The sequence below is a fragment of the Moschus berezovskii genome, chromosome 20 (genome assembly GCF_049115385.1).
Source record: "Moschus berezovskii isolate FMDL1 chromosome 20, NW_MosBer_1.0, whole genome shotgun sequence".
In the NCBI taxonomy this organism is placed as follows: Eukaryota; Metazoa; Chordata; class Mammalia; order Artiodactyla; family Moschidae; genus Moschus; species Moschus berezovskii.
In genome coordinates this window covers 4,953,406-4,979,751 of record NC_142479.1, presented here as the reverse complement: position 1 = coordinate 4,979,751, position 26,346 = coordinate 4,953,406, and the positions used below count along the sequence as shown (strand labels likewise).

Here is a 26,346-nt window from a genome sequence, read left to right as displayed (position 1 = left end):
CCTGAATTGTTTAAAAATACAATATTATAGGGACTTTCCAGGACTCCACACTTCTACTTCAGGGGGCTCGAGTTTGATCCCTGGTCAGAGAATTAAGGTGCCACAGGCTGCACAGCGTGGTCAAAACACAAAAACAAAACAAAAAAGGAGTAAAGTATTATAAATGCTGAAATGTTATTTTAAAATCTGTCACATGTTATTTGTGTACGGGAAAATGAAGTCTGCTAAATCTGTAAATGTGTGCTGACAATACTACTACTTGAATCAATGTTTACTGACTGTTGATTAAGTAACATGCCAAGGGACACAAAAATGCCCTACTACAGGCAGCAAGAAAAGCAAAAAAAAAAAAAAGATGATAAACTCAGAATGGGTCAAAAATTGATTTTCAATACTGAAAAAAAATCAGATCACCTCTCAGCTGAACCAAATATTATGCACAGTTTAAAAAAAAAAAAGTTGATATATATTCTAAATTGTTTTTCAATAATGTAATGAAATAAATGGTTCTAAGCAGGATCACGTGAGTATGGAGAGCAACAATCCTTTTTCCTAAGAGAACCATCCTTGAAGAAGCTGTATGTTTCAGACAGCAGGACACAGAAGATTGAGGAAACCAAGAAACACTGACAGAATACAGCAACTGATTACATAAAGGTTAAAAGATTTTTTGCATTCTTTTTGATATTATATCTTTGACTACAGAAATCTGCAGAATCTCAGCTGAAGAAAGGGAATTGCTGGATTAACTGGAGGGAACAGTCTCAGGCACCAAGGACCAGTAGAAAATGAGGGGTCTGGAAAGAGTTTTCCATGCCCTAACCCTGAGAAAAGAGACATTCACTTCTTTACAGAGCAATATAAGATATGTGGGAAAACTAACTTCAGATTAAGTGACCTGATGATTATTTCATCAGAAAACAAAAAGGACTAGATACACTTAACCCTACACTTTAATAATTTTTATCAATGTGTAACATCAGCAATCTGATATTCCCCAATTTACCAGTTCTCTTGTGGAGATAAAAAGTAAAAGCCCCTAAAATAAGGTGAGTACTTGTCCTGAAGAACAGCAATAAAGGGGATGCAATCTTGGAAGACTATCTTCAGAGGCTGGCTACAAAGCCAGACCCAAAGAACTCAGCTGGGAAAAGTCAGTCAGTCAGTCAGTCAGTCAGTTCAGTCGCTCAGTCGTGTCCGACTCTCCGCGACCCCATGAATCACAGCACGCCAGGCCTCCCTGTCCATCACCAACTCCCGGAGTACACTCAAACTCATGTCCACAGAGTCAGTGATGCCATCCAGCCATCTCATTCTCTGTCGTCCCCTTCTCCTCCCGCCCCCAACCTTTCCCAGCATCAGAGTCTTTTCCAGTGAGTCAACTCGTCGCATGAGGTGGCCAAAGTATTGGAGTTTCAGCTTTAACATCAGTCCCTCCAATGAACATCCAGGATTGATCTCCTTTAGAATGGACTGGTTGGATCTCCTTGCAGTATAAGGGACTCTCAAGAGTTTTCTCCAACACCACAGTTCAAAAGCATCGATTCTTCGGCGATCAGCTTTAAGTAGGAGATCGCAACTTTGAAGAGGAAAGAAAGCAGGCTGAATCCCAGAAGAGACAATGACAAAAGTGGGCCCTGGGGGCTTGTCAGCAAGGCCCTGCAACAAAAGATGTTAGCAATTCTATTCCAGTTCACACTTCCTGTACAGAAAGTGATTCCTTTCATCTTTCTCAGCTTAGATTTACTTATCTTGACACACTATAAACGTACATAACATTTTGCGTTTCCAATTCAGAAATTAAAGGTTGCCTCAAACACACTGGCTACAATGGGAACAGGAGGATATTCTTTTGTCTTCTTTGAGAGTTTTCCAAGACTGCATTATAAGGATTAGCAATCACTACCTCTGAAGCTTCTTCTCTCAAGGAACACAAACAGCAAAGTACACACTGAAAGCATATCACTGCTCAAAGTGTTCGATTCCTTTTCCTAAAACTCATGTGGGTTTTGGCCTTTTGTTTTCCATATCTTAATTCTTTTAAATAAATTCACTCTCAGGATACTGTTTTCTGGTTGCTAAAGTTTATATAGCTCCATATTTAATTCTTAGGGCCTATATTCTTACTAATCTCAAGGTATCACTCTGCTACTTTATCTAATTTTTAAAGTCCATCTAGTCATCTACTGATTACAAAAGATAATCTAATCTTCCAGTGTGCTGAGTGATGGGGCTTAAAAAAATACAGGGAAAACATTCAAGTTCAAGATTAAAATGAACAGTAGGCATCAAAATCCAGTCCATCTTACAAATTACACATTACTTTTAAGACTAGAGAAAGCAGAAGCAGAAGATTTTTAAAACTAAAAGCAAAACTGGAAAGTTGAAAGATGGCCAGAATCTGGACTTTAAAAAAAAAAAAAAAAAAAATCAGGTTGAAATTCCAGCCTGGTTTCCCTTTTTCATTAAAATGTGTTCAGAAAATGCTCTAATATCAAGCTCCTGATTTTCCCCCCGCTTTAGCATGGTTGCATGTTTTGACTATAAAATTAGTTTAATGAGATAAACTTTGGGGACCAAGATTTTTTTAGGCCTACTAGCCTAGTTGTTTTTTCTTAAACTTCATTCACAGTGCATTCCTTGGATCCACCAAAACTGTTGCGAGTTCTCAGCATAACTCAAAGATTGTAACTCAAAGATAGATTCATCATTTCTGATGCAACAGTCAGTTAAAAGTGCTTTCCAGTCAAAGAGGACTTGTTACTCTTCAAACATTCGTTCCTAACCTTCTGGAAATGCCACTATTAAAAACCTTCACTTCTTTCCTCAAGACGCTGTGACCCTTCTTCTCACAAATCTATACTGAACAATTCCTCTCATACATATTTCAAAGTCTTGCTTTTCATTCGCACTACTGCTCTTTTTGTGGCCAACTGCAGCTTTAAACGTCTCTAATTCTCGAGATTTAGGGGTTAAAACACACTTCAGGCCAACACTGCTCTTCCCTGTGAAAGAAGGGAAAGATGCAGTTAAGAACTGCTTCCTATCACAAGTCTCCTGAAGAAAATAAAGTCAACAGCAGTCTAACATCAACAAACTAACATGCTCAGAGTACGTTTTCAGTATGAAATCTCCTAGTTTTACTAACACATACGAAACTTAAGTTGGAGAGAGAGGTTCTTTGCCTGTGGAGTGGGCAACAGAGGACTTACAAGACATTTAAAAGCCCCTCTCTCTGCACAATGATGACGCTCTCACAGCATTGTGCTATACAAAGAAAGAACGTGCACTTTACTGTTTATCTTCCCCGCAAGGCTCCCTACTTCAAATATCTCAATCATGGCTGGCGATCTCTCTACAAAAATCCACCTCAATGTTCAAAGCACAAAACAAAGCTCAGAGGAATACAGTACCTAAGATGAAAAAGGGATGAAAGAACCTACAGTCCTTTCTTCTTCTATTAATAGGGCACTGGTAGATTCGGGAGAGACGTAGAGGCAGGGAATATTAGTGGATGAGAAAATAAATAAATAAATAACGGAGGAGGAGGAAAGAGAAGGTAGGATGGTAGGCTTTACTAATTACCTTACTTTCCTGACAGTTTCAAAGCATTTGGGGGGAGGAGGGGAGAGGAAGAACCTGTTATTTCACTAAAGAAAAAGTAACACTGTAAGAAGAACTGCATCTCAATTATCTTTTATTTTCAGCTCTATCCTTGCAAGCCAGCCCACTTAAGCTTTTACCTCACTTTCCTATCTTATTACCTCTATGTTGGGGTTTGATACTTCAAACAAACACTTTTTTGTTCTTTTCCTTCTTCTTCTGGAGGGAAAAGATGGCATTGATTTGCTTAAAAGTACGGATGGGGAAAAAAAAAAGTACGGATGGAAAGCATTTTCTTGAGGAGTAAATGGTTCTTAATAACAGAACTACGGATTTCTCTATCCCTTGGACTGTCAGCACACCACTAAAGGCTAAAAGAAGGCTCAAGAGGGAGGTAACATCCCCCTTGTCAAGTCTCTGTTTCCTTGCTCCTGCGATATTGGCTTTGCCAAGTAACCCAGTTCCCGTAAACAAACATTACAGGTCTCTCCAAACTACTTCTATAAAATAAGATCTTGTTTGACCAACCTTATAGAGCAGTCATTTATTTCTATAGCTGCTGAGCTGCTCTGCTGTTCTGTCTGCATACATTCAGAAGGGAACCAAAATTCAAAATTTCATTTATTCTGGGCCAAAACCCAGAACTTTTGTCCTCCTTGCTAGATATGCTGCAACTTCAAGTTGACTCCTCTGCCTAAATTAGTGGCATATGCTTTTGTTCTTTTAAGAAAGAAAGAAAAAACACCCCTTTTTCTCTTATTGAGGAAGGCACCTAACTCTGATAAAGGCCTCTAGGAAGATGCTACAATGCCTTGACATGTTTGCTGCTGCTGCTGCTGCTGCTAAGTCTCAGAGGCTATGGATGAATCTCTCCGCCCTACCCCAGGGCAAACACACGGAGCGTCCAAGGGGGCAGAGGGGGAAGGCTCGAGGAGGAATATGCAGACTTTGCAAAACTGACGGGAGGGAGGAGAGGGGACAACTTTCAGGACTAGAAACAGGAGGCAGTCCAGATGGTGCGACGCCGCCCGGGCCCCCGGAAGCCCCGACGCCCCCCGCGGGCCCGCGCCCAGCCCTCGGCGCACTGTCCTCCCGCCAGCGACCGCGGCCTCCCCCCACGCCCCCGCGGCGCCGACCGCTCGAGCCCCAGGGCTGGCGCAGGGAGCGCGGCGCGTTGGGAGCGCGGGCCGCCCTCCAACAGGCTGCTCGGCGTGGGCTCGGGACCCAGAGGGTCAACCCCGTCCGCGGGCATCGGCCCGCCGAGCCGCCCAGCCCCAAACTCGGGCTCCCCCGCGCCGCGCCGGCCCGCCGCCCACCCCGAGAAAGCCCCGACACACCCCTCCACAGCGCGGCGCCCACGGCTTTTGTTTCGGTGGCGACGCGAATAACGCTCCCTGAGGAGGAGGGGCCGCGGCTGCTGGTGCCTCCTGGGCACAGGGTCAGACCGAGGAGCGGGCAGCCGCGGTGGCACCTCCTCAGTCCCCACTCCCCACTCCTTTTCCCGCTGCGCCGGACGGGAAGGGGCCTGCACGACCCGGGGCTCACCTCACACCTCGGGGCGGGCTCCCGGGAGGCTGCGGCGCTGGCCGGCGGCGGCCGCGGGTCCCTCAGGTAAGCGGCATCAGCGAGGAGCGCCGGCGCGGGCCTTGGAGCGCCGGCGACCTATAGCGACCGCCGGGGCGCGCGGCCGCGCGGAGGCGGGGAGCATGCGCGCGCATGTGCGGGGCAGGCACGCTGCGCACGCTCGGCTGCGCGCTCGCATTTTGAGCCCAGCTCCCGGATAGCCGTCTGCAGGTTTCGTTGTTCTTTACCTCGCGCGGAGGCTGATGCCTGGCCCTGTCCTGCTCTGGCAGAGTCATTCCAAGCTCTGGAAGCTTTTCTTAAATGCCCTCAGTTGCCTTTGCAAAGCTCTCCCTCCCTTCCCTGCGGAGACAGTGCAGCGACTCTCATCACTCAAGCCTGGAATGCTATTATTGCGAGACCACCAAAACCTGTTTGGAGAACCAGTGTGCCCCCTGGAGACCCGGGGGTTGGAGATGGCTAAGAGGTGAGTGCTAAGAGGTGGGTGCTGTACTGGGTACAGATGGAGGTAGTCAGCTTTCATACTGCAGATCCAGGCTGAAGCAGCAGAGTAGATAGCCTCTTTACCAGCACCCACTTTAGTGAGCAGGTGGGGCTTGAGGTTGTTGGTGGCATTCCACATCTTCTGTTCGTTGGGAAATATTTCTTCTCTCTTTTTCTTCATAAGTGATTTTATCTTATTTTTTTCTACATAAGCTATTTCAGAACTTAAAGATTCCTTAGAAATCATCTAAACCTGACCTCTCGTCATTCAGACGCGGAAGAGAACGGTCCAGAAAGGTTTAAAAGACTTAGCCAAAGCCAGGCAGCCTTTTAAGGGCTGAGTCTGGATTCATTCATTCCAAGCCAAAGCTGTTATGTTTGCCTCCATCATTTTACCTACCTTCCTTTTCCTCCCTTTTCAACCTAGACTTCACAGGCATCATTTTGTTCTATGGTAGCACATAGGACTTAAGGAAATTCTTTGATCTCGTAGCATAGTATGCCTGTACGAAACGTTATTCAGCTGTACACTTGGTTAAGATGGTGTGTTTTAATATAATCTTCTATCTGAATCTTTGCCAACCCATGTTAGGCGACTGACCAAAAACAGCTATATAATCTGTGGTTTGTCCAAACCCTTGGGACACATCTCTGTGGCATCTTTAATTATAGGCAACTATTTTATACAACGGAGAAGGCAACGAACGGCACCCCACTCCAGTACTCTTGCCTGGAAAATCCCAAGGATGGAGGAGCCTGGCGGGCCGCAGTCCATGGGGTTGCTAAGAGTCGGACACGACTGAGCGACTTCACTTTCCCTTTTCACTTTCATGCATTGGAGAAGGAAATGGCAACCCACTCCAATGTTCTTGCCTGGAGAATCCCGAGGACGGGGGAGCCTGGCGGGCTGCCGTCTATGGGGTCGCACAGAGTCGGACACGACTGAAGCGACTTCGCAGCAGCAGCAGCAGGGATAGAGGCTTAATTGATGTTTAGCCTTAAGTTACCCTCTAAACACAGTTTGCTGCGTCCCACAAGTTTGAGTAAGCCAGATTTTTTATGGAAAAGTATTTTCTAATTTTCATTGTGTTTTTTAAGATGATTATTCATGAAATTCTTCAAGCAGTATGTCATTTAACTTAATGTTTGGGGATGTTTTTCTAGTGACCCGTTTTTGATTTCTAGCTTAATTCCATGAAGAGCTCCGTCTTAGTCTTTTGGGACTACTGTTATAAATACCATAGACTAGCTGAAAAACAACAGAAAGTTGTTTCTTATAGTACTGGAGGCTGGGAAGTCCCAAGATCACCAGCAGGTGCCACATCTGGTGAGGCCTGTCTCCTGGTTCCTAGACTGCCTGCAGCTTCTCCCTGTCCTCACAGCACAGGGCGCCCGTTCCCTCCTTCCCTGAGCCCTCCCAGAGTGCCTGCCTCCTGGGCTCGTCACTGCGTGCGGGGTGCAGTTTGAGGCACTTAGACCGCCAGCCCACTGCAGTCCCTAAGTGTACCCCGCATTAGTTCAGTCCTTTGAAATAGTTTGAGCTTTCCTAATGGCCCGATATATATTCATTTTGTTATATGTTCCTTGGGCTCTTGAAAATAATATGTATCAGTGAGAATGCAATGTTCCGTGTGTATCAGTTAGATCAGGTTTGTGACTCATGTAGTTCAGATTCCGGTAGCCACGTTTTGTAAAGCAGAAGTAGGTGAAATTACTTGCAATGTATTTTATTTTAACACACCCAAAATATTATCAATTCAGTGTGTAATCAACATGATTAAACCTACTGAAATATTTCACGTTCTTTCGTTCGTAAGTCTTTAAAATCCAGTGTGTGTTTCACGCTTGCAGCACATCTCATCGTAGACCAGCTGCAATTCAGGTACTTCATGGCTGCAGGTGACTACGTACCAGGGAGCCCAGTTCCCTGAGAGATGTGTCTTTAACGTCTCCCACTGTGATTATGAACTTGGCTGTTACTCCTTTTCTATTTCTGTCAGTTTTATGTATTGATATATTGAGGTTATGTTATTCGGTACATTCAAATGTAGAATCCTCGTCTTCTTGCTGGACTGAACTTGTATCAGTATGAGAAGCTCCTTTTTAAGGCTGGTGATGCTTCTTACTTTAGACACTATTTGACAGTGATATTGCCACATCAGTTTTCTGTCCTTGTTTGCCTGGGTATCTTTTACTTTCACCTGTCTAAAAGATCTTCCATCTTAACAGGAACCTCTGTGAATAGTGTATAGTCTTCATTGTCATCAGTTTGACACTTTTTATCTTTTAATGAGAGTATTTGCTCTATTTATAATGTTGATATTTCAGTGCGTAGATACCGTGTTACTGTTTGTTTTCTGTCTGTCTCACCTATGCTGTGTTCTTTTCTCTTGCTTCTTGTAGAAGTGTGAAGTCTCTTTCTAGTTCTGTACTCCTCTTTCAGGTTGTTGGGTGTCCATTCACAGATAGAGCGTGTGTTTTACATTCAAGTCTAACTTAGTACTTTCACTGCCTCCCTGACATGACTGTTTCCTCCTTGTCACTGTTATACTTTAAATTGTTAGATATATTTTTGGCGTTAACATTATTGTTGTGTAGAGTTAATATTTACCCTCACAGTTACCTCATTGTTGGTCTTTACTTGTTTTTTATATTTCTGTCAGAGACGACTTTTCTTTTTCCCAAAGCACTGACTTAATATTTTTTTAGTTCATGTCTGTGGGTGATGAGTTGTCTCATTTCCAGTTGCCCTAAAAGTCTTTATTTTGCTTTCACTTTGGAAGAGTGTTTCTGTGGGGTATAGAATTCCAGGTGGGTGGGTGGTTGTTTTTCAGCATTTTACAGATGCCAGTCCATTATCTTCTGACTTCCTTGTTCTTGAAAAGTCAGCTCTCAGTGTTGCTGTGCCATTCAAAGCCACACCTTTTTTCCTCTGAGCGCTTGAACATTTTCTTCTTGCCTTAGGCACCCGCAGAGCTGCTGAAACCAATGTGTGGTTTTCATTTTTGAGTCAATGGTCTGATTCTTGAACCAACTCTTGCCACTGTCCCTGTCATTCAGTTCAGTCGCACAGTGTCTGACCCGTTTCGACCCCATGGACTGCAGCATGCCAGGCTTCTTTGTCCATCACCAACTCCCGGAGCCTGCTCAAGCTCATGCCCATCGAGTTGGTGATACCATCCAACCATCTCATCTTCTATCATCCCCTTCTCCTCCTGCCTTCAGTCTTCCCCAGCATCAGGTTCTTTTCCAATGAGTCAGTTCTTTGCATCAGGAAGTCAAAGTATTGGAGCTTCAGCACCAGTCTTTCCAATGAATATTCAGGACTGATTTGCATTAGGATTGACAGGTAGGATCTCCTTGCAGTCCATGGGGCTCTCAAGAGTCTTCTCCAACACCATCGTTCAGAAGCATTGTTTCTTTGACATTCAGCCTTCTTCATGGGCCAACTCTCACATCCATACATGGCTGCTGGCTTTGACTAAATGAACTAGTACTAAATGAGCTCCTGCATAGCTTTGGCTAAATGAACCTTTGTTGGCAAAGTAATGTCTCTGCTTTTTAATATGCTGTCTAGGTTTGTCATAGCTTTCCTTCCAAGGAGCAAGCATCTTTTAATTTCACCATCTGCAGTAATTTTGGAGCCCAAGAAAATAAAGTCTGTCACTGTTTCCATTGTTTCCCCATTTATTTGCCATGAAGTGATGGGGCCGTATGCCATGATCTTCATTTTTTGAATGTTGAGTTTTATGCCAGCTTTTGCACTCTCCTCTTTCGCTTTCATTAAGAGACTCTTAAGTTTCAACCCCTGTAGGCGTGTCTTATTCCCCTTTCTGTCTTTTCTGGACCATGAGGATCCCCATTTATAGTTTTTAACAACGTAGTTTAACGACGGGCTCCTTCGATAAATTCTATGCTTTTTTCCCCACATATATATGTTTTTTAATCGATCCATCCTTCAGTTCACAGATCCTCTATTCAGATACGTCCAATTTGATGTTAAGCCCAGAGACTGAGTTCTTAACTTCAGTTCACTGTTATTGTAAAGTTCTAGAATTGCTTTTGATTCTCAGAAATTTTTCCTTTTTTCAAGTGTATTTTTGAACTGGTGACGTTTGCAACTGATCCCTCTAGCACACCTCTGATATGCTGATATACACTGATACCTCTGGATCTGTTTTGGTTCTTTTTCCCTTGCTCGTATTTGTTGTTACGCCCTGTTTTGCTTTTTTGGTTGCATGTTGGACATTCTGTATGGAAAACCCTAGAGGTTCTGGTGATGCTGTCTTCTCCAGAGTTTCCTCTGATGCAGACCTCTAGTGGACACAGAACTCTCTGTTCACTCAGGGTTTGAGTGACTTGAGGCTGGGGGGTCCTTGTACGCTCAGTCTCAGCAGCCTTCCCCCACCGTCCCCCCTGACCCCAGGGAGGAGCCCTCCAGCGTCTCCGTCTGGAAGCCTGGGGTGCCTCCCAGGGCCCCCCCTTCTCGGCAGGTCCTGAAGCCCACCTTCTGTCTCCTGAGCATCACGAGGTGACTGATACTCAGCACTCAGCTGGCTTAGGCTGTGTTTGGTACATTTTCTGTGCCTCCCTTTTCTTGGGGAGCTTGGTCTCTGTCATCCGGACTGACTTGTGAGGCCTCCGCCCGAATTTTTGTCTTCCCAGCCCAAGGAACCGTCCAGAGCTGTGTTAGCCAGTCCCCTCTGCTTGACTTTTTCCCTGCCTTTTCTTCGCAGAGTCAGCTTTGTTCAGATGCCCTGAGGAAAGGAGCGGCCCTCTCAGTCTCCAGCTCCCTCACTGGGCTTCCCTTCTGTTTGAAATCTTGGATTGTGGTCGCCTAAGGACCTCTGGCTCAGACCATAAAGCTTCTGTCTGCAATGCGGGAGACCCGGGTTTGAGCCCTGGGTTGGGAAGATCCCCTGGAGAAGGAAATGGCAATCCACTCCAGTACTGTTGCCTGGAAAATCCCATGGACAGAGGAGCCTGGTAGGCTACAGTCTAAAGGGTCACAAAGAGTCGGACACGACTGAGCGACTTCACTCTCACTTTCAAGGACCTCCTTTAAACTGTGTTTAGCTTTTCTAGGACTCGGTGGGCTGCCCTACAAGCTGCTTGCGTCTGTAACTGGAAATGGGGAGGCCCTGGGTGTCTTCTCTTATCTGAAGCCACATGTAACAGTCACAGTAATTGTATTGATCATCTTTATTTGCTACCGGGGTAAACAAGAACCAGGGGTCCTTGCCTAGTACCCACGGTTGTGTTTCTGATCAGAATCCCCAGCTTTCCCGGGCTGTTTCAGTGCCACGTGACCTTGTGAAGAAGGTGGAGCAAGCGGCCCACGTGGCCTGAAGACAGAGGAGCTGGTCTGATCTCTTCCCCTGCCCCTGCCGGCCCAGGACAGGCCTTGTGATGACGGGCTGCTGGGGGTGGAGAAGGCTGAGGAGGGAGGGGTTACGTGACCTGTATTCTGTGACGTGGTCACATGTGCGTTTTCTTTCTCAGTTTGAAAAACTGACTGCATTTAGTCTTCCCTCCAGTTTCATTTTAAGGTTGAAAGTGAAGATTTTATTCTTAAAGTTGAGCACAGTGATTTTACAGTCTTTTTGAAAGCAGCAGTTGAGGTATCAAAAAGACATCTCAGAGAACTCCAGTAGATGAAGGCAAAAAAAGAAAACGTGTTCAGGGTGAACTGCGGGCGGGACCCCAAACTGTCCTCTGTCTCTCCCAGAGTGTGTAATTGCTGAGATGGGTGGATATAGGGGGCTGAGGTCCTCAAGTGACAGCAGAGGTCTGGGCTGAGCCAGGAGCAGTGTGGCCTGTGCCCTGGCGAGTGGAGTGCTGCGAGGGTGGGAGTGGGGCCAGGAGAGAGGGTGGGAGACTCTGGGGCGGAGGGAGGGGCAGCACCTGGCGGGGTCTGGGAGACGCTGGCTGCCGCGGCTCGAGTCAGGGACACCCCAGACCTGCACCGTGCAGCCCCCACGGGGCAGATTCGTCTGGTAGCCCAGGATCGAAGTGAAGAGGGCGAGTTCGCAGCAGGTTGAATGAACCCCTGTACCCACTGTGGGTTCATTTTAAGTGCCTGGAGCGAGTTTGGTCAAGCCCTTGCTGAGCTCGAGTGAGGGAGTCAGTCAGGTGGGTGGGTTCTGGGGATGCCCTTGAGTTCAGGGGTACCCTTTCACTAGCCTCACAGAAGGCTTGTTTGGGGGGTGGAGGGGGCAGAAAGCCACTTAGAAGACATGCTCATTCCTAGTGGTGGTGGTTTCTGAAGCAGTTTAAACTGTTCGGTCCAACTGTGACCAGTACCTTGCAGGGTCATGTTTGGCGGTGGGCCTGAGCTGTTGGCACGGCCTTCCTTCTCCCGCACCCCACACTCACCTGCCGTCTTTTTGGCAGCCCCTCCCCCGCTCTGCACCATTGATGGTGGGCCCGAGCCCAGCCCCCCTGTTACCATGGAGCCCCTTGTGACTGAGTGGGTTCTGGTTCCGGGCTCCTGGGAGACCTGCTGGGGGCAGAGATTTCGTGCCATTTCTCCTTGAGACAGTGGTGCTGTTGGTCATAGTGTGAGAGCAGTGTTTGTGAGAGCGGTGTGTGTGAGAGCGGTGTTTGTGAGAGCGGTGTGTGTGAGAGCGGTGTGTGTGAGAGCGGTGGTCATAGTGTGGAATCAGTGGTGATAGCTCAGGAGCTGAGGTATCCTACTGTGAAACAGCAGTTGCCCCGAGTTGGGGGCTGCCCCCATCTGTGAGGATGGGTCGCAGAAGGGCCATCCTGTGGGCGTTATTCCAGTGCTTCAACCCCAAAGGAAAGGCAAAGACAAGTAAGAACTTGGCCTCGGACCGAGTCCTGGAAGCAGAGTGCCCTGAGGTGAGAGCAGCCAGGGGCTGGGCCAGTCAGATTGGCCCTCACCCGGTGAAGCGTTGGGGTTGTGTTTCCTTTTGTTAGCCTGGTTGTGGGCCCTGCCAGGCAGGGCGTTTGACCTTAGTGTGCAGGATCGACCCCAGCAGTTTGATCTTGTAAGAGGTTGTGCCGGTGCTGCGGTGCTGCGTGGAGGATTGGCGGGGGCCCCACAAGAATGGAAATACTGGCTGGAGGAGTCTCTGGGCCACGTGGACTGAGCTAGAGAGCCAGTCCTTGAAGCAGAAAGGCTAGGCCCCTTAACGTCCCCTGCCTTACAAAGCACAGACCAGTGTGTCCAGGATTTTAATGATGTGTACCTACTGCTTGAAATTAAAAGACGCTTACTCCTTGGAAGGAAATTTATGACCAACCTAGATAGTAGATTAAGAAGCAGAGACATTACTTTGCCAACCAAGGTCCGTCTAGTCAAGGCTATGGTTTTTCCCGTGGTCATGTATGGATGTGAGAGTTGGACTGTGAAGAAAGCTGATCGCCGAAGAATTGATGCTTTTGAACTGTGGTGCTGGAGAAGACTCTTGAGAGTCCCTTGAACTGCAAGGAGATCCAACCAGTCCATTCTAAAGGAGATCAATCCTGGGTGTTCATTGGAAGGACTTATGCTAAAGCTGAAACTCCAATACTTTGGCCACCTTATGCGATGAGTTGACTCACTGGAAAAGACTCTGATGCTGGGAAAGGTTGGGGGCGGGAGGAGAAGGGGACGACAGAGAATGAGATGGCTGGATGGCATCACTGACTCTGTGGACATGAGTTTGAGTGAACTCCGGGAGTTGGTGATGGACAGGGAGGCCTGGCGTGCTGTGATTCATGGGGTCACAGAGAGTCGGACACGACTGAGTGTATGAACTGAACTGAACTGAACCTACTGCTTATGTGTATAACATACACCCTCATAGCTTCACATGTCTACTACATGCCTCTGACAAGTGTAGGGCACTGTTCTGGATCCTGAATACTCAGTATGTAATAGGGGATACGTAGCCCAGGATTTTCGTATCTGTGCCAAGAAAAACAGAAGAATGAATGATGCTGTGTGGTTCAATTTGAGCAAGTTCACCACTTGGACTTCTCCGTGTGCACGCAAATTGTGGTAAAATACATATAACATGAATTTAACGTTTTAACCAGTTTATTGAATGACTGTGTGACTTCACTGGAGTCAAGCTAACAGATGGCCTTGTGATGCCATCAGCCTTTTTCCCAGAGGAACACTGCAAAGCCTGGTGGCCTTGTAGACCTTACCTTTCTTCTTCACTCTCCCCAGTGGTTCCAGGTCACTTGTCTGTGTGTCGTTTAAGAATCTCTTCATCCACTTTGTTGTTAGGTTTATGTTTAGGAATGTTTCTCTGATGTCCTTGGGTCTTGAGAAGGCAGGCTTGGATTCTGGGTTCTCCCTGGCCTCGTGCTGGCCAGGTCGTGGTGGAGGCTGACGGCCGGGCTGAGTTGTGGTAGTCTGTGTGGTCTTGGGGTCAGCAGACCCCCTCTTCTGTGGGGGGGCAGGGAGATCCTTTGTATGGAGCCTGGAGAGACTTGACAGGGTCAGTCTTCATTGTCTCGCTCTCTTTTTAACTTGTGTTTGCATTTAGTGACTCATTTAATTGTTTTCTAGAAGTTTCCGACTTCTACCAAGGAGGTAAATGTATATAGGAAGCAGCTCCTGGAAAGAGAAGAAGAGCTCGCTGAGCTCAGAGCCGAAAGGAACAACACCAGGGTCAGTAGAGGGAGTCTGACGTGTTGACATTTGCCCCGCGGCAGTTACTTCTGGGCTCTGTGCTGCTGACTTTAAACTCTGTCTGATTTTCAAGTCATTTTTCACATCGTCCCACTGAGCAGACTGGGGTGGATCAGTTCGGGGTTCTCATACCTTCAAATTTATGATGAGAGCTAATGTAATTTTATTACATTTGAGGGGGAGTTCTCTTCACTTACATTTTTGTCCATGCTACACTTTGTGTGGGATCTTAGTTCCCCGACCAGGGATTAAAACCCATGACCCCTGCAGAAGTGTGGAGTCTTAACTACTGGGCCACCTGGGAAGTCCACTCTAACTTTAGACTGAACTGGCGGGATTCTGACATGCCTTAGCATGGTTTCAGTTTTAGAGTGAGGCTGAGGAGTTACCGGCCCTGAATGCAAGTATGAGGTTGAAGGTGCTCCTTTGGCCCCATCCTGCAGCTGCTGCTGGAGCACCTGGAGTACCTGGTTTCCCGGAACGTGCCATCCCTCCGGATGACGGCGGGCAAGCAGCAGGAGCAGCCCCCAGCCAGCATGACCAGCGAGTTGGAGGTGCTCAGGGCGCTGAAATTTCTTTTTGACCACCACAAGTCCCTGGATGAGAAGGTACCAGCCACCCAACCTCCTGGATTTGTACATTTACTGCCTTGTTAGGTGGATGATGCATGCATTTATGTAACTAGTTGACTTTTGAGCTTCTTGAATTCTTGTAAATACATTTTTTTCTGTAAGAAGTCAGAGTTTTATATGGTTAAAAAGCGTAGCGTTGCCTGCATACATGCTCAGTCATGTCCATATCTTTGCGACCCTGTGGACTATAGCCCACGATGCTCCTCTCTTCATGGGCTTCCCAAGCAAGAATACTGGAGTGGGTGGCCATCTTCTACTCCAGGGGATCTTCCCAACCCAGGGATTGAACCTGCCCTCTTGCATTGGCAGGCGGATTCTTTACCACTGAGCCACCTGGAAAGCCCCCAGTTAAAAAGTATTAGTTGGCATAAATGTCTCAAGGTTTATTATATTCTGTGTATCAATTTGCAGTTAAAAACTGGGCAATATAATTAATTTAGGATAACATTTTGTTCTCTCAAACTTAGAATTTAAAGCTGTTAACAAGCAGATTTTATTGATATTAAGATCAGTGAGAGCCATTAAAGATACTCTGTTACAGTAGCCATGTATTAGGGTGAGTATAGAATGAGGAGTGCACTAACGTGTATACACACATCAACACACAGTGACTCGACCCCTTGTATTTGAGTTAAGAGAGCGGTTAGGTATAGCACTCGAAAGGTGTCGTTTGTTAGAAGAAGAATTAGGTGCTACACATAAAGAGGTAAGTTTGATCAGTCATCGTGTAATTTCAGTTAAAGGTTTGTCATTCATATCCTTTCATTTTAAAAAAGTATGAAGGCTGTAGTGGTGGGCATCACATGCTATTTTTCTTTCTGATTGAGGACCCGCCCACCTGGGGTATTTTAATGACTAGCAAACTAGACTTGTGGCTCAGAGCTGCAGGATCTCTTAAGCACCCCTTTGTCCAGGAGAAGACAAAGTCTGACTCTAATCACACGGTTCTAATCGGGATGGACAACATTACCAATGCACCATGTAGGTCTGAGCGGACGTGAGGGTCCTGTGAGTTCCCAGAAGTGCAGAAGGCAGTTTTGACCTTGCCGATTTCCCGGAAGTCCTGTCTCCCCTCCCTCCCAAAACAAGGCTCTCTAAGGCTTCCTTTCCCCCTCAGAGATCGTCCGACGTCTCTCTAAGCCACAAGCAAAACCTGGCTAAGATGAGTGAGCTCCAGGAAGTCATAGACAAGCAGTCGCAGGAGCAGAGCCAGATGAAAGAGCGCCTGGCAGCCCTCTCTGCCCACGTGAGAGAGCTGGAGGAGGACCTGGACACTGCCAGGAAGAAACTCCTCAAGTCTGAGGAGGTGAACAGGAAACTGGAGCGGAATGTCCGTGAAGTGAGTGATCACGTCAGTGTCTCTTGCCCTGAGGTGGTTGTGGGTCCCTTGTTCTCCCGGTGATCTCAGCCTCAGGATGGCTGCACGAGTAAGAGCAAAGCTCTGGTGAGACCACAACAGGCTGCATCCCCGCCTTTCTGTCGAGGTCTCTGGGGTAGAAGAGGCCTGATCCAGGTGGTCCGTTGGCAGTGGACCAACATGAGGGTAGTAGCCCTTGCGCTGTGCTGCACCCTGGGTGTGGACTCCTCATTTCTACAAGTTCTAGGGGGCCCAGTGTGTTCCTTTTAAAACATTCATTTATCCATTCATTCATTTCTTGGCATGTAGTTGCTTTACACTGCTGGGTCAATTTCTGCTGTGCAGAAAACTGAATCAGTCATGTATATGTGTATATATATATATCTACATATATCCCTGTTGTTTAGATTTCCTACCCATTTCCTTCACCACAGAGCACTGAGGAGCCTTCCCTGTGCTGTACACTAGGTCCTTACTCGCTGTTGACTTGATGAGTAGTATCAGCAGTGTATATATGCCAGTCCCAGTCGCCCAGTTCATCCCCCACACCTGCCTGTCGAATGTATTCCTGACGATGCTGAGATTTCCTTCTGATTCGCTCAGACGAGACTGGTGACGTCTGTGGAGGCCGTTCTCTCGGAGAGATGGGAGCATGCTGTGTGGGCTCTGCCGAGGCAGCTTGCCTGGCCGTCTTCTCTGGTTTGCTGAGGTTCCGCTCCTTGACAGGGATGTGTGACGGTGATCCCGGCAGTCAGACCAGTCGAGTGGCGTTTGCTCACTCTCAGGTCCTCAGGCCCGAGCTGTGTAACCGCGTAGACTCCTGATGTTTCTGGCAGTCGTGTCTGCGGGTGTCATGATTTATGAGAAACTACCTAACGGTCATTGTGAAAACAGAAGTGTGCTGGGGGTTCAGGCATCCTCCTGTGAGCCTCACCTCTCCTCTGTACGCAGACAGACAGAGCCCACCCTGCCCCACCACTCCCCGGTGACACCGTCTCAGACAGAGCCGCTAAAGCATGTGTTCCAGCAGGTGTACTTGTTTAGTAGCTTGGTGTGAGGAATTCTGTGTGAGAACTCAAAACAGAAATATTTGCACATGTTTGTATAACCTTTTCACACTACTCTTTGGCAACAGGAGGAGATTAGGTGGCAGAGTTTAATACGTTGAGAATTCTGGAAAAAGTGTTTTTAAGACCTTTCACTTTTAATATTAGGACTTGGCCCACATTGGTTACTTAGTGACCGTGGAGGGACCCAAAATGGATTTTGAGCTGGCAGACAGGAGTCGCACCAGCAGCAAGTTCTGGTCCTGGTTTGAGCATTTCATACATGTGGTTTAACTCTGCTTGAGAAGGCTGCTTCCAGTTGTGTTACACTTTGACTTCTGTTCCCACTCGTTAATATTCTTACTTTAATTTTGAGGAAATTGCATGAGATTTTTCCAACTTTACCTGAGGAAACAAGCCTCAGAGCTCCCTCTTGGGTCTGTTGAAGGTCCCTCCCTGTTCTGGGTCAAGTCCGCCTGTATGGTGTAGCAGACAGAGGTCCTGACTTCATGCCAGATACCTTCCCTCCTGGAATTCTTGCAATAACAGGGTAGATTAGTATACTTTTTGTTTGCTGTTTGAGTTTATTTTATAGCAAAGAAGCTTGGTAAACTGATTAGTTGGGCAGAACATTCAGACAGATGGCTGCCCATCATGGCAAATGTGACCTTTGAGGTAGGCGTGTTTTTGCTCATGTTCGAGAAAACTGCCACGTCTAGGAGTTTAATTTTGAGGACGCTGACTTTATGTTTGATTTGAAACTTAGGATTTAGTCCAGCTTTGTTACTTTTAAGTGTATCGGAGTGTTCCATGATAACGACTTACCTTTTCTCCTTGCAATGCCCGGTGTAGACCATGGCCCAGAAGGAGGACATGGAAAAGAGAATCATTACCCTAGAGAAACGCTCCCTCGCCACACAGTGTGAAGCTGCCTATGTGCGTGATTTCAATGATAAACTTGAAAATGAAATCGCAAATGAGGATTCTATGCATCGACAGGTAATGGCCTTTACTGTACTGTGTCTGACTTTTATAGTATTGAATTACTGAGGAGGGAAGGTAAAGACCTTTTCATGTGACTCCCACGTTGGAAATCAAGTCCCCGTGTAAAGTTCTTATGGCCCTAAAACATTGCGTTCAAAAGTGTGGATGTACATCATGGTAAATCAGCGTACTGGAAGGAAATACATTTTTTAAAAATTGGGGGTGACTGCAACTTCCAGGTTTGAATTATTTGGGACTTGGTTTAACCATTTTGTGGAATTCCTCTCCTGACTCCCTTGTTTTATTTGAACGTGAATCTGTTGGCTTTTTAGCGTTTTTACTGAAAGAGCAGAGAGCAGCAGGGAACTTCAGGTCAGCGGGCTGCCTGTTGAGAACTGGTTCATTGTGACAAAAGGCAGGGTTAGAGCTCCGGTCTGATTAGGATTTGTCCTTCCTATGGTTTGGTGAGCATTACTCGCTCCTGTTCCCGTGTGGTCTCAGATAATCAGGACTTAACCAGGAAAACCAAATCTGGCTTCTCTCAAACAAAGTGAGTTGGGCTGGTGTGTGCCAACATGTATCATTGGCCCCACCACAAAAATAAAACACTAGAAAGTCATTGAAATGTATGAGGTGGAATGCATTACGATATACAAAATAGTGGCTGCCAAAGGCAGATCAGAAAATGCTACGTACCATATGCTATTGTTTTCTGAGGGTTTTAAAGCCTCACGTGTCAGCACTGTCCCCACCATGCCTGTGTTCTTGGGCCTGGACTGCAGAGCCTCAGACGTGGGCTCCCAGGGGGCAGTGGTTCTGACTGCAATGGTGAGACACACCGTGAGGCGCCCTCCCCGCTTAGGCAGAGAGCTCAATGTCTCCCGATCAGGGGTGCACTTCCTTACTTTCAGAACAGCTGCTCAGAGGCTGTTGAGCTCGGGATGCTGTTTATGACTAAGCCAGTTCAAAGTAAACTTTTGCTTTGCTTTAAAAATATTTGAATGCCGATGCCATACTGTGGAAGCTGTGAGAGGTTTTGTTCCCTTGGGCTCAAAAATCACGGCAGACGGTGACTACAGCCATGAGATTTAAAAATACTTGCTCCTTCGAAAGCTATGACAAACCTAGACAGCATATTGAGAAGCAGAGACATCACTTTGCCGACAAAGGTCCATATAGTCAAAGCTATCGTTTTTCCAGTAGTTACATATGGGTGTGAGAATTGGACCATAAAGAAGGCTGAGCACTGAAGAATTGATGCTTTCGAACTGTGTTGCTGGAGAAGACTTTAACAGAAAAAAACCTGTTTTTTAATTTTTTAAGGTGGAAAATTTCAAACATGCACAAAAGTGGTATAATCATATACCACTTCTATAATATAGTATAATAAATACCCATGACCCAGCAATTAGCCTCAGCAATTTCTAACACAGGGCCAGTCTCAAATAGATCATTCTTTTGTCTTCTCTCCATTTTTTTTTTTTTTTTTTATACAGTAGGTCCTAAAACAGCTTTTTAAACCAGGAGGTTGATGCTCATTTTATAAAACACAGACTTGCCAACTTTGTTATTACATTTAAAAATTGCTTGAGGTAATTATTTCCAGTTTTTTAATATGAATGTTCATATTGGAAAAAACCCTGATGCTGGGAAAGATTGAAGGCAGGAAGAGAGTGGGTGACAGAGGATGAGATGGTTGGACGGCATCACCAACTCAATGGACATGAGTTTGAGCAAGTTCTGGGAGTTGGTGATGGACAGGGAAGCCTGGCATGCTGTGATTCATGGGATCGCACAGTCAGACACGACTGAGCAAGTGAACTGAACTGGATATGAATTATCATTGGGAGAAAAGCTATGGCCAAGCTTGACAGCATATTAAAAAGCAGAGACATTACTTTGCCACCAAAGGAACACCTAGTTACAGCTATAGTTTTTCCAGTAGTCATGTATGGATGTGAGAGTTGGACTGTAAAGAAGGCTGAGCACCAAAGAATCGACGCTTCTGAACTGAGGTGTTGGAGAAGAATCTTGAGAGTCCCCTGGACTGCATGGAGATCAATCAATCCTAAAGGAAATCAGTCCTGAATATGCATTGGAAGGACTGATGCTGAGGCTGAAGGTTCAATACTTTGGCCACCTGATGCGAAGAACTGACAGATTGGAAAAGATCCTGATGCTAGGAAAGATCGAAGGCAGAAGGAGAAGGTGCGACAGAGGACGAGACAGTTGGATGGCATCACTGACCCGATGGACGTGAGTTTGAGCAACTTCTGGGAGATAGTGAAGGACAGGGAAGCCTGGCATGCTACAGTCCATGGTGTCACAAAGAGTCAGACATGACTGAACAACAGCAATCATTACAAAGAATTTAAGTAATGTTTCATGTAAAGACAAATATGTGAATGTCTATCTCCACTGGCTTTTTTCCCAAAATGAATTTTCTCACCTTTTGCTTTATAACTTGAATTCATTTTACCCCCTTAAACCAGACTCAAGCTTCTGTTTATGTACTGGGAATTTCCTCTACCAACGTGTGTGTAAGCTGATCCCCTTTAAAGTCTGCTTGTTTCTGAGTGTAAATTTGCTTGCTCCCCGAGCTCCTCCAACAGGTAATGGCTGGTGACACTAAGGTCCCCCAGGTGCTCAGTCAAAGAGAAGTGTTGGGAGTGACCTTTGACAAGTGAAGTCCCTGCCTCCCTCTGCACCTGCCCGTCTGCTCTGGGGATGCTCAAGAGCCCACCAGAGGTGGCCGTGGGAGGGGACCGCCTCGAGAACCAGGGCACAGGCTGCTCATGTCACGGCTCCCTGGTGCTTTTAAAAGAAGGACCGTACTTTGCTCTTGAAGTTCATGAGTTTTTGTTTTTCCTATTGTAGGCAAGGCAGGGAGGTGACGTGAAGGAAGAACACAATAAGAGAATGGCTGATCTGGAGGATAAGGTGAGCCAGCCCCATGACCCCTTTACAAAGAGGCACATCTGGCGTGGCCTGTCCCGGCTTGGTCTGTGTGTGGGGAAAAGCTCCAGGACAGGAGTTGGAAAACTGTTCCCAAGAGGGCCCCAGAGTGAATGTCTTTACTCGTTACGAATAACTGAGTAGCAGCATTTCATGCTAGTCAATAAGCATGACAGCATCCACAGGCAGTGTGTAAAGGAACAGACGTAGATGTGTGCCCACAACCCTTACAGAAAGCATCAGTGAGCCGGATCCCCCGATGGCCCCAGTGTTAGCAGCCGCCGTGCTCTTTCTTCTCGGTCCACCCTCACCCCTTCATTTCTTTCTTAGAAGTTTATTTCTGGGGCTTTGCTGGCAGTCCAGGGGTTGAGAGCCCCCGGAAAGCTGCCCTGCGGGGCGGGGCACACTGCTTGCTTGCAGAGAGCTGGAGACCAGGCAGGGAGGGGGACAGTAGAGGCCGCTCCCAGGGAACTTTCAGAGACCCGCAGCAGGCGCTGCAGGGAGCCCTGGAGGAGGAATCTGCTGGTTCCCATTGTGCGATTTGAAGGCGCGGGAAGGGAGAGGATGTGCTGACTGGGCTGATGGGGGTGAACCCATAGGCAGCTGGTTCGCTGGAGAGGAGCAGGAATGATGGCAGGTGGTCCTGGAGCCAGCGAAGGGGGTGGCCCTGCCCTGGGGAGGGGTCGTGACGAAGACAGGGGGCGAGGGCACTGGCCCCGGGGGACAGGGATCCAGCAAGCCAGCATCTCGAGGCTGCCCCTCAGTTGCTTTGAGGTCATGTCTGGGAAAAGAAGGCAGGACCTGGGTGACAGTTGGGCAGGGGGGACATTTGCGGAGAGAAGGGTGTGAGGTGTGAGAGCGGGAAGGCAGCACGGGGCCCTGCAGGCACGCTCCCGTGCATCTCTGATAACAGAGCCGCCCTTGCAGTGCGAGGGGCTGCCGCCCAGAACAGCAGAGGGCCTGGCCCCGAGAGGAGAGCCGCGGTGGGGCTGGCCCTCCTGTCCCTTGGCTGCCCCTGATCGCTCCTGTCTGTGGGTGTTCAGACCAGCCTGGAAAATGGAGGGCTGGTAACCTGCGAGGGTGGCTCTCCTCAGTGAACCAGTACAAGTGATGACAGCTGAGGTGGACCCAGCGGCTGCGGAGCTGAAGGATTGCTTTTTCTTATTTTCCTTCAGCCTGGCTGATGGGGGCATGGATGTATTTTTTTGATATTTGGTTTTTATCTCTAACTCCATCAGCCCTCCCTTGTAAATAACCTCATAGTATTGCCTTCTGTCCACGCTAAGACCTGAGTGTCACCAGGCCATATGGGAACTGAGTTCTCCTCCTGCCCGTTTCTTCAGTACTGCTCGCTTAAGAGATGGCAGTGTCTCCTAAGCATGACCCATTTATCCTCAGTCAGGGCTTCCATGTAAAATTGTGTTCAGTTCCTGATAGACTTGAGCTTCCCTGAATGTCGCTGACGAGACGTGGTCCTCTCGTGCCCAGGTGCAGACCCTGAAGGAACAGGGCTGGGCTCGCGTGCAGCAAGCCAGCATGCTGGCCAACGTGGCACAGGCATTCGAGAGTGACGAGGGCGTGTCTGACGGCGAGGGCGACGGGGTCACCCTCTTCAGCTCGGCCACTCAGCTGTCGCCCAGCGGGCAGAACGATGCTGAGACTCCGACTGTGATGCTTCAGGGGCAGCTGGACGCCATCACCGAAGAGATCCGGTGGGTGCGCCTGATGCCAGCTCCCCAGAAACTCAGTTTCTCTGAGGAACTGTCTTCTCCTTAGAGAAGTCTGAGTGTTCCATAGTAAGAAAACTGACTTCAGGTCTGCCTCAAGAATTTTCAGTTCCAAGATTGCCCTTGATTCTAGAGCACAGTCAGCCAGGGCGTTCTGTCCACAGTGTGGTGTCAGCACTCTGGAGGGGGGGGCATTGTGGGGTGTCCCCCCCTCAGCTCTGAGCCCCAAGGTGGGTGAGGTGCTGAGGCGGTGTCCCCTGTGGCCCGTGCACCCTCCAGCACTGAGGGCGTGTCCTCCTGTGTCGCTCAGAGCCTCCCACGTTCTGGTGAAAAGCCGCCTGGATCAGAAAAGCTGGGGTTTTGTGGTTGGCAAATTCCCACTCAGATCTGCATTTTCCTTTTTAACTTAATACAGTGTGAAGATTGGCATGTTGGAAGACAGTGGTCCAAGGACATGTGTTTGAGTTTTTCTCATCTCATCAGTATATTTAAGATGTTTTCTTTAGACACCGTCTTGGCAGTTATAGCAATTTACAAAAGGGGATAGAATCCAAAGGCCCGCCTTGTGGTGAGCAGGGGGCCTTGGGTCTGGGTACAGCTGGGTGGCTGGGGGCCCCGAGGCCTGCCTGGTGCCACACCCTCACAGCGGTTCCCCTGTCCCTAGTCCACGTTCAGAGTGCCTGCAGGCCGGTGATCCTGCACAGGACCTGGCAGAGCTGCTGCTCAGATTGTTCTCGTCACGTCAGCTGAGGCCGAGGTGCCCATCCCTGTCAGCCGAGTGTGGGGGGCCCGGGGGAAAGGCAGGGGATGAACGGCACAACCAGCAAATGCAGGTGGTGCCGCCTCACTTTTGACGCCATAGACAGACTGCTTTGTAGGCCGTGTTTGAGCACAGACGAGCTCAGAAAGATTGTCTTTCCCCATCCCCGCAGGAAATATGGAATGGTTATATATTAATATTCTTATTTTTATAGCAAGTTGTCAGGTAAAAGTGATTTTTCCTTATGCAACAAGTTGACTTGATGTAAATGGTAAATTCTGTCCATCAACTTATCAACAGTGAAAAACTTTCAAGATGTATAAGTAGAAGTGAAACTGGAGAGTTTAGTTCCTGTAAGAATCTTATATTTTAATTTGAAAATCATTTTATTTGCATAATCGAGTATTTAAACTGCTGTATAACATCCTCCATGACACACTAGGGGAGAAGAGCAGTAACCGTGAATTCTAGGTTAATACAGCACATTGACATGAATCCAGAAACTCACACAAAGCTGGGGAAGAACTTCATCAAGTGATGCGTTTGTACATATACAACCTCAAAAAAAAAAAAAAAAAAAGAAAAAAAAGATAAACTCAACACTTCATCTGGTCTGGGGACTTGTGTTTAGAAACTCCAGCTTGTTCGTGAATCACCATTTTGACTGTACAGAGTTCCCGATTCCCAGTGGAAAAGACTTGAGGCACTGACGTGCATCTCTGCTCTGAAAGCAGGGAAAAGGTAAAGGTTGTCAACTTCAGGTATCTCCTCACAGGGAGAGAGTCGCCACCCAGGCCCCATCAGAATGTTAGAGTAAATAAGTGCAATCAAACGTGAATGATCAGGGGCCACTTTGTAAGACTCAGTGCTAAGTTACTCTAAGTTTGAGAATATTCAAAAGAGGGAAAGTTGAACCTTTTTGCTGAGATGTTAATTGAGCAACTGTTTCTGGAATTTGCTAATCGTGACACAGAACGCCAGCCCAAATGTGTTGTCGAGACACACTCCTCTGCTGACAAAGGCAGGTGACGGGTTTTATTCTATTTTAGGTTGATCGAAGAGAAGAACACGGAGCAGTCGGCCGAGGAGACTGAGAGCAGTGTGGGCAGCGGGAGCTTAGGCAACCTCCGTCATTTTATTATTTATTTATTTATTTATTTATTTTTTCAGCTTGTCAAATTTATATTTTATTAAAGGGATGTCTATGTGCCCTGTCAATGGGTTTATGTCTTCTTTCAGTGTATTTATTTATTATTTTTTTTCTTTTGGAGGCTGATTACTTTACAATATTATATTGGTTGGTTTTGCCATACATGCTCCCTCAACCTGTATCCCGCCTCCTTGCTTGCCAGCTCCTGCTCGCACAGCAGTGGGCGCTCCAAGCCCTAAAGGAGGTGGCACAGCCCGCCGCAGGAAGTAGACAAGCTGGGCATCACGACTGTGGTATGTGTCTGCCTCCTCCCTGCCACGTCCCTCTCCCAGCACACTGGTTTTCTTTTGTTTGTTTGTTTTTTCTCTTTTTACCCAGAAGAAAATCAGGTACATTTGCTACGCTCAGAGGTCTAAGATTTTTTAAAACTGCCTAGTCTTTAATCATTCCATAATGGCACAGTGACAAATTCAGTTCAGTTCAGTTCTGGACCACTGGCTTAGCACGTCATCGTGAACTCAGCCAGAGCCTGCCTCTGTAACATTGGACCTGGCCTGTGCTGGGCACAGCAGCTGCAGGGAAGTTTCTGTTCTCAGGGAGCAAACAGCTTCATGAAAGTAACCATAGGCAGCTCTCATGGCGTGTGAAAACCGTGCCGCACATTTTCCACTGGGGATGCCTGGCTGCAGGGTGCAGAGTATGCGGTGGGAAAAAAAACCAAGAATCTCAACTGGTCTGCTTGCTGATGGGCCTGGCCGCGTGCTCAGGCCAGCTCTACGTGTGAAACCAGGTTAAAAGCTGGGGGCCCCAGGGAAGAAGTCGGGCTTCCTCACTCTTCTGAGTCTAGAAACAGGATGACTACCTAGGGCTTTTGGTGACAAAGTGTGTGGCTCTAAAGCACATGTCTCAGCTTGCTTTCATGTTTAGCTTAGGTTGCGTGAGTGCATTGCTGTTTACCCCATGAAATCACGTGTACAACACTCTGCTTTGTAACTGCACTTGGATTATCACTGTTTCCGTTACCACCCATTTCATGTTAGCTATATTGTTAGTCAGCATATAATTAAATTCACTGTGAATCATTTTAGTGGCATGTGAAGTGGTAAATAGTCCATGGTCTTTTGACACGCTGTTTTTATAATTTGCATCATTGGCTAAGTAGTTGAAGTTTAAAATTCTTTGACGATTTCTCTGTGGTTTCATGCTTGATTTCTTTCCGAGTATTTGTAAAAGAACAGTTCTGTATATGTTTTCCTTGCTGTTGGAGTTCTCTGACGGTGGGTCTGCTTTCGTCATTGGTTTTGATTTCCTGTCTCATCCTGCTGTCTGCTTAGTCGTTGTCAATCAGACAAAGGTCAATCAGTCGTTGTCAATCAGCTGTAGTTTGCCCATCTGTCTCCCCTCCCCCGTCCTCCCACTTG

At 47.2% G+C, this 26,346-nt stretch overlaps 2 protein-coding genes across 12 annotated transcripts in view; one reads left to right on the top strand and one right to left on the bottom strand.

Moving 5' to 3' along the window:
• LOC129553126 (ninein-like protein) overlaps window positions 1-5,281 on the bottom strand; it is a 95,531-nt gene extending 90,250 nt beyond the window's left edge. For all 10 annotated transcript variants that reach the window (XR_016035426.1, XM_088828588.1, XM_088828589.1 and 7 more), the window contains exon 1: window positions 5,149-5,281. The gene's annotated coding sequence lies outside the window, so the exon portion shown is untranslated. The remainder of the gene's footprint in view (window positions 1-5,148) is intronic.
• An 89-nt stretch (window positions 5,282-5,370) lies between these two features.
• LOC148774603 (liprin-alpha-1-like) lies at window positions 5,371-25,913 on the top strand. Of its 2 annotated transcripts, XM_088828579.1 has the most exons (7): window positions 5,371-5,650; window positions 14,758-14,922; window positions 16,064-16,285; window positions 21,211-21,273; window positions 22,777-23,000; window positions 24,825-24,876; window positions 25,128-25,913. In XM_088828579.1, exons 2-7 carry the CDS (start codon window positions 14,812-14,814, stop codon window positions 25,359-25,361), a joined length of 906 nt encoding a protein of 301 aa, XP_088684705.1. In that variant the 5' UTR covers window positions 5,371-5,650; window positions 14,758-14,811; the 3' UTR covers window positions 25,362-25,913. The 2 variants fall into 2 exon arrangements, with proteins under 2 accessions (XP_088684705.1, XP_088684706.1); XM_088828580.1 differs by lacking the exon at window positions 14,758-14,922.
• Window positions 25,914-26,346: the final 433 nt, after the last annotated feature.

Excerpts from the sequence above, each read along its gene's own strand:
- LOC148774603 (XM_088828579.1), top strand. The coding sequence starts at position 14,812 with ATGACGGCGGGCAAGCAGCAGGAGCAGCCCCCAGCCAGCATGACCAGC. Across the intron at positions 14,923-16,063 it reads ACAAGTCCCTGGATGAGAAG|AGATCGTCCGACGTCTCTCT; the intron begins GTACCAGCCACC and ends TTTCCCCCTCAG. Across the intron at positions 16,286-21,210 it reads TGGAGCGGAATGTCCGTGAA|GCAAGGCAGGGAGGTGACGT; the intron begins GTGAGTGATCAC and ends TTCCTATTGTAG.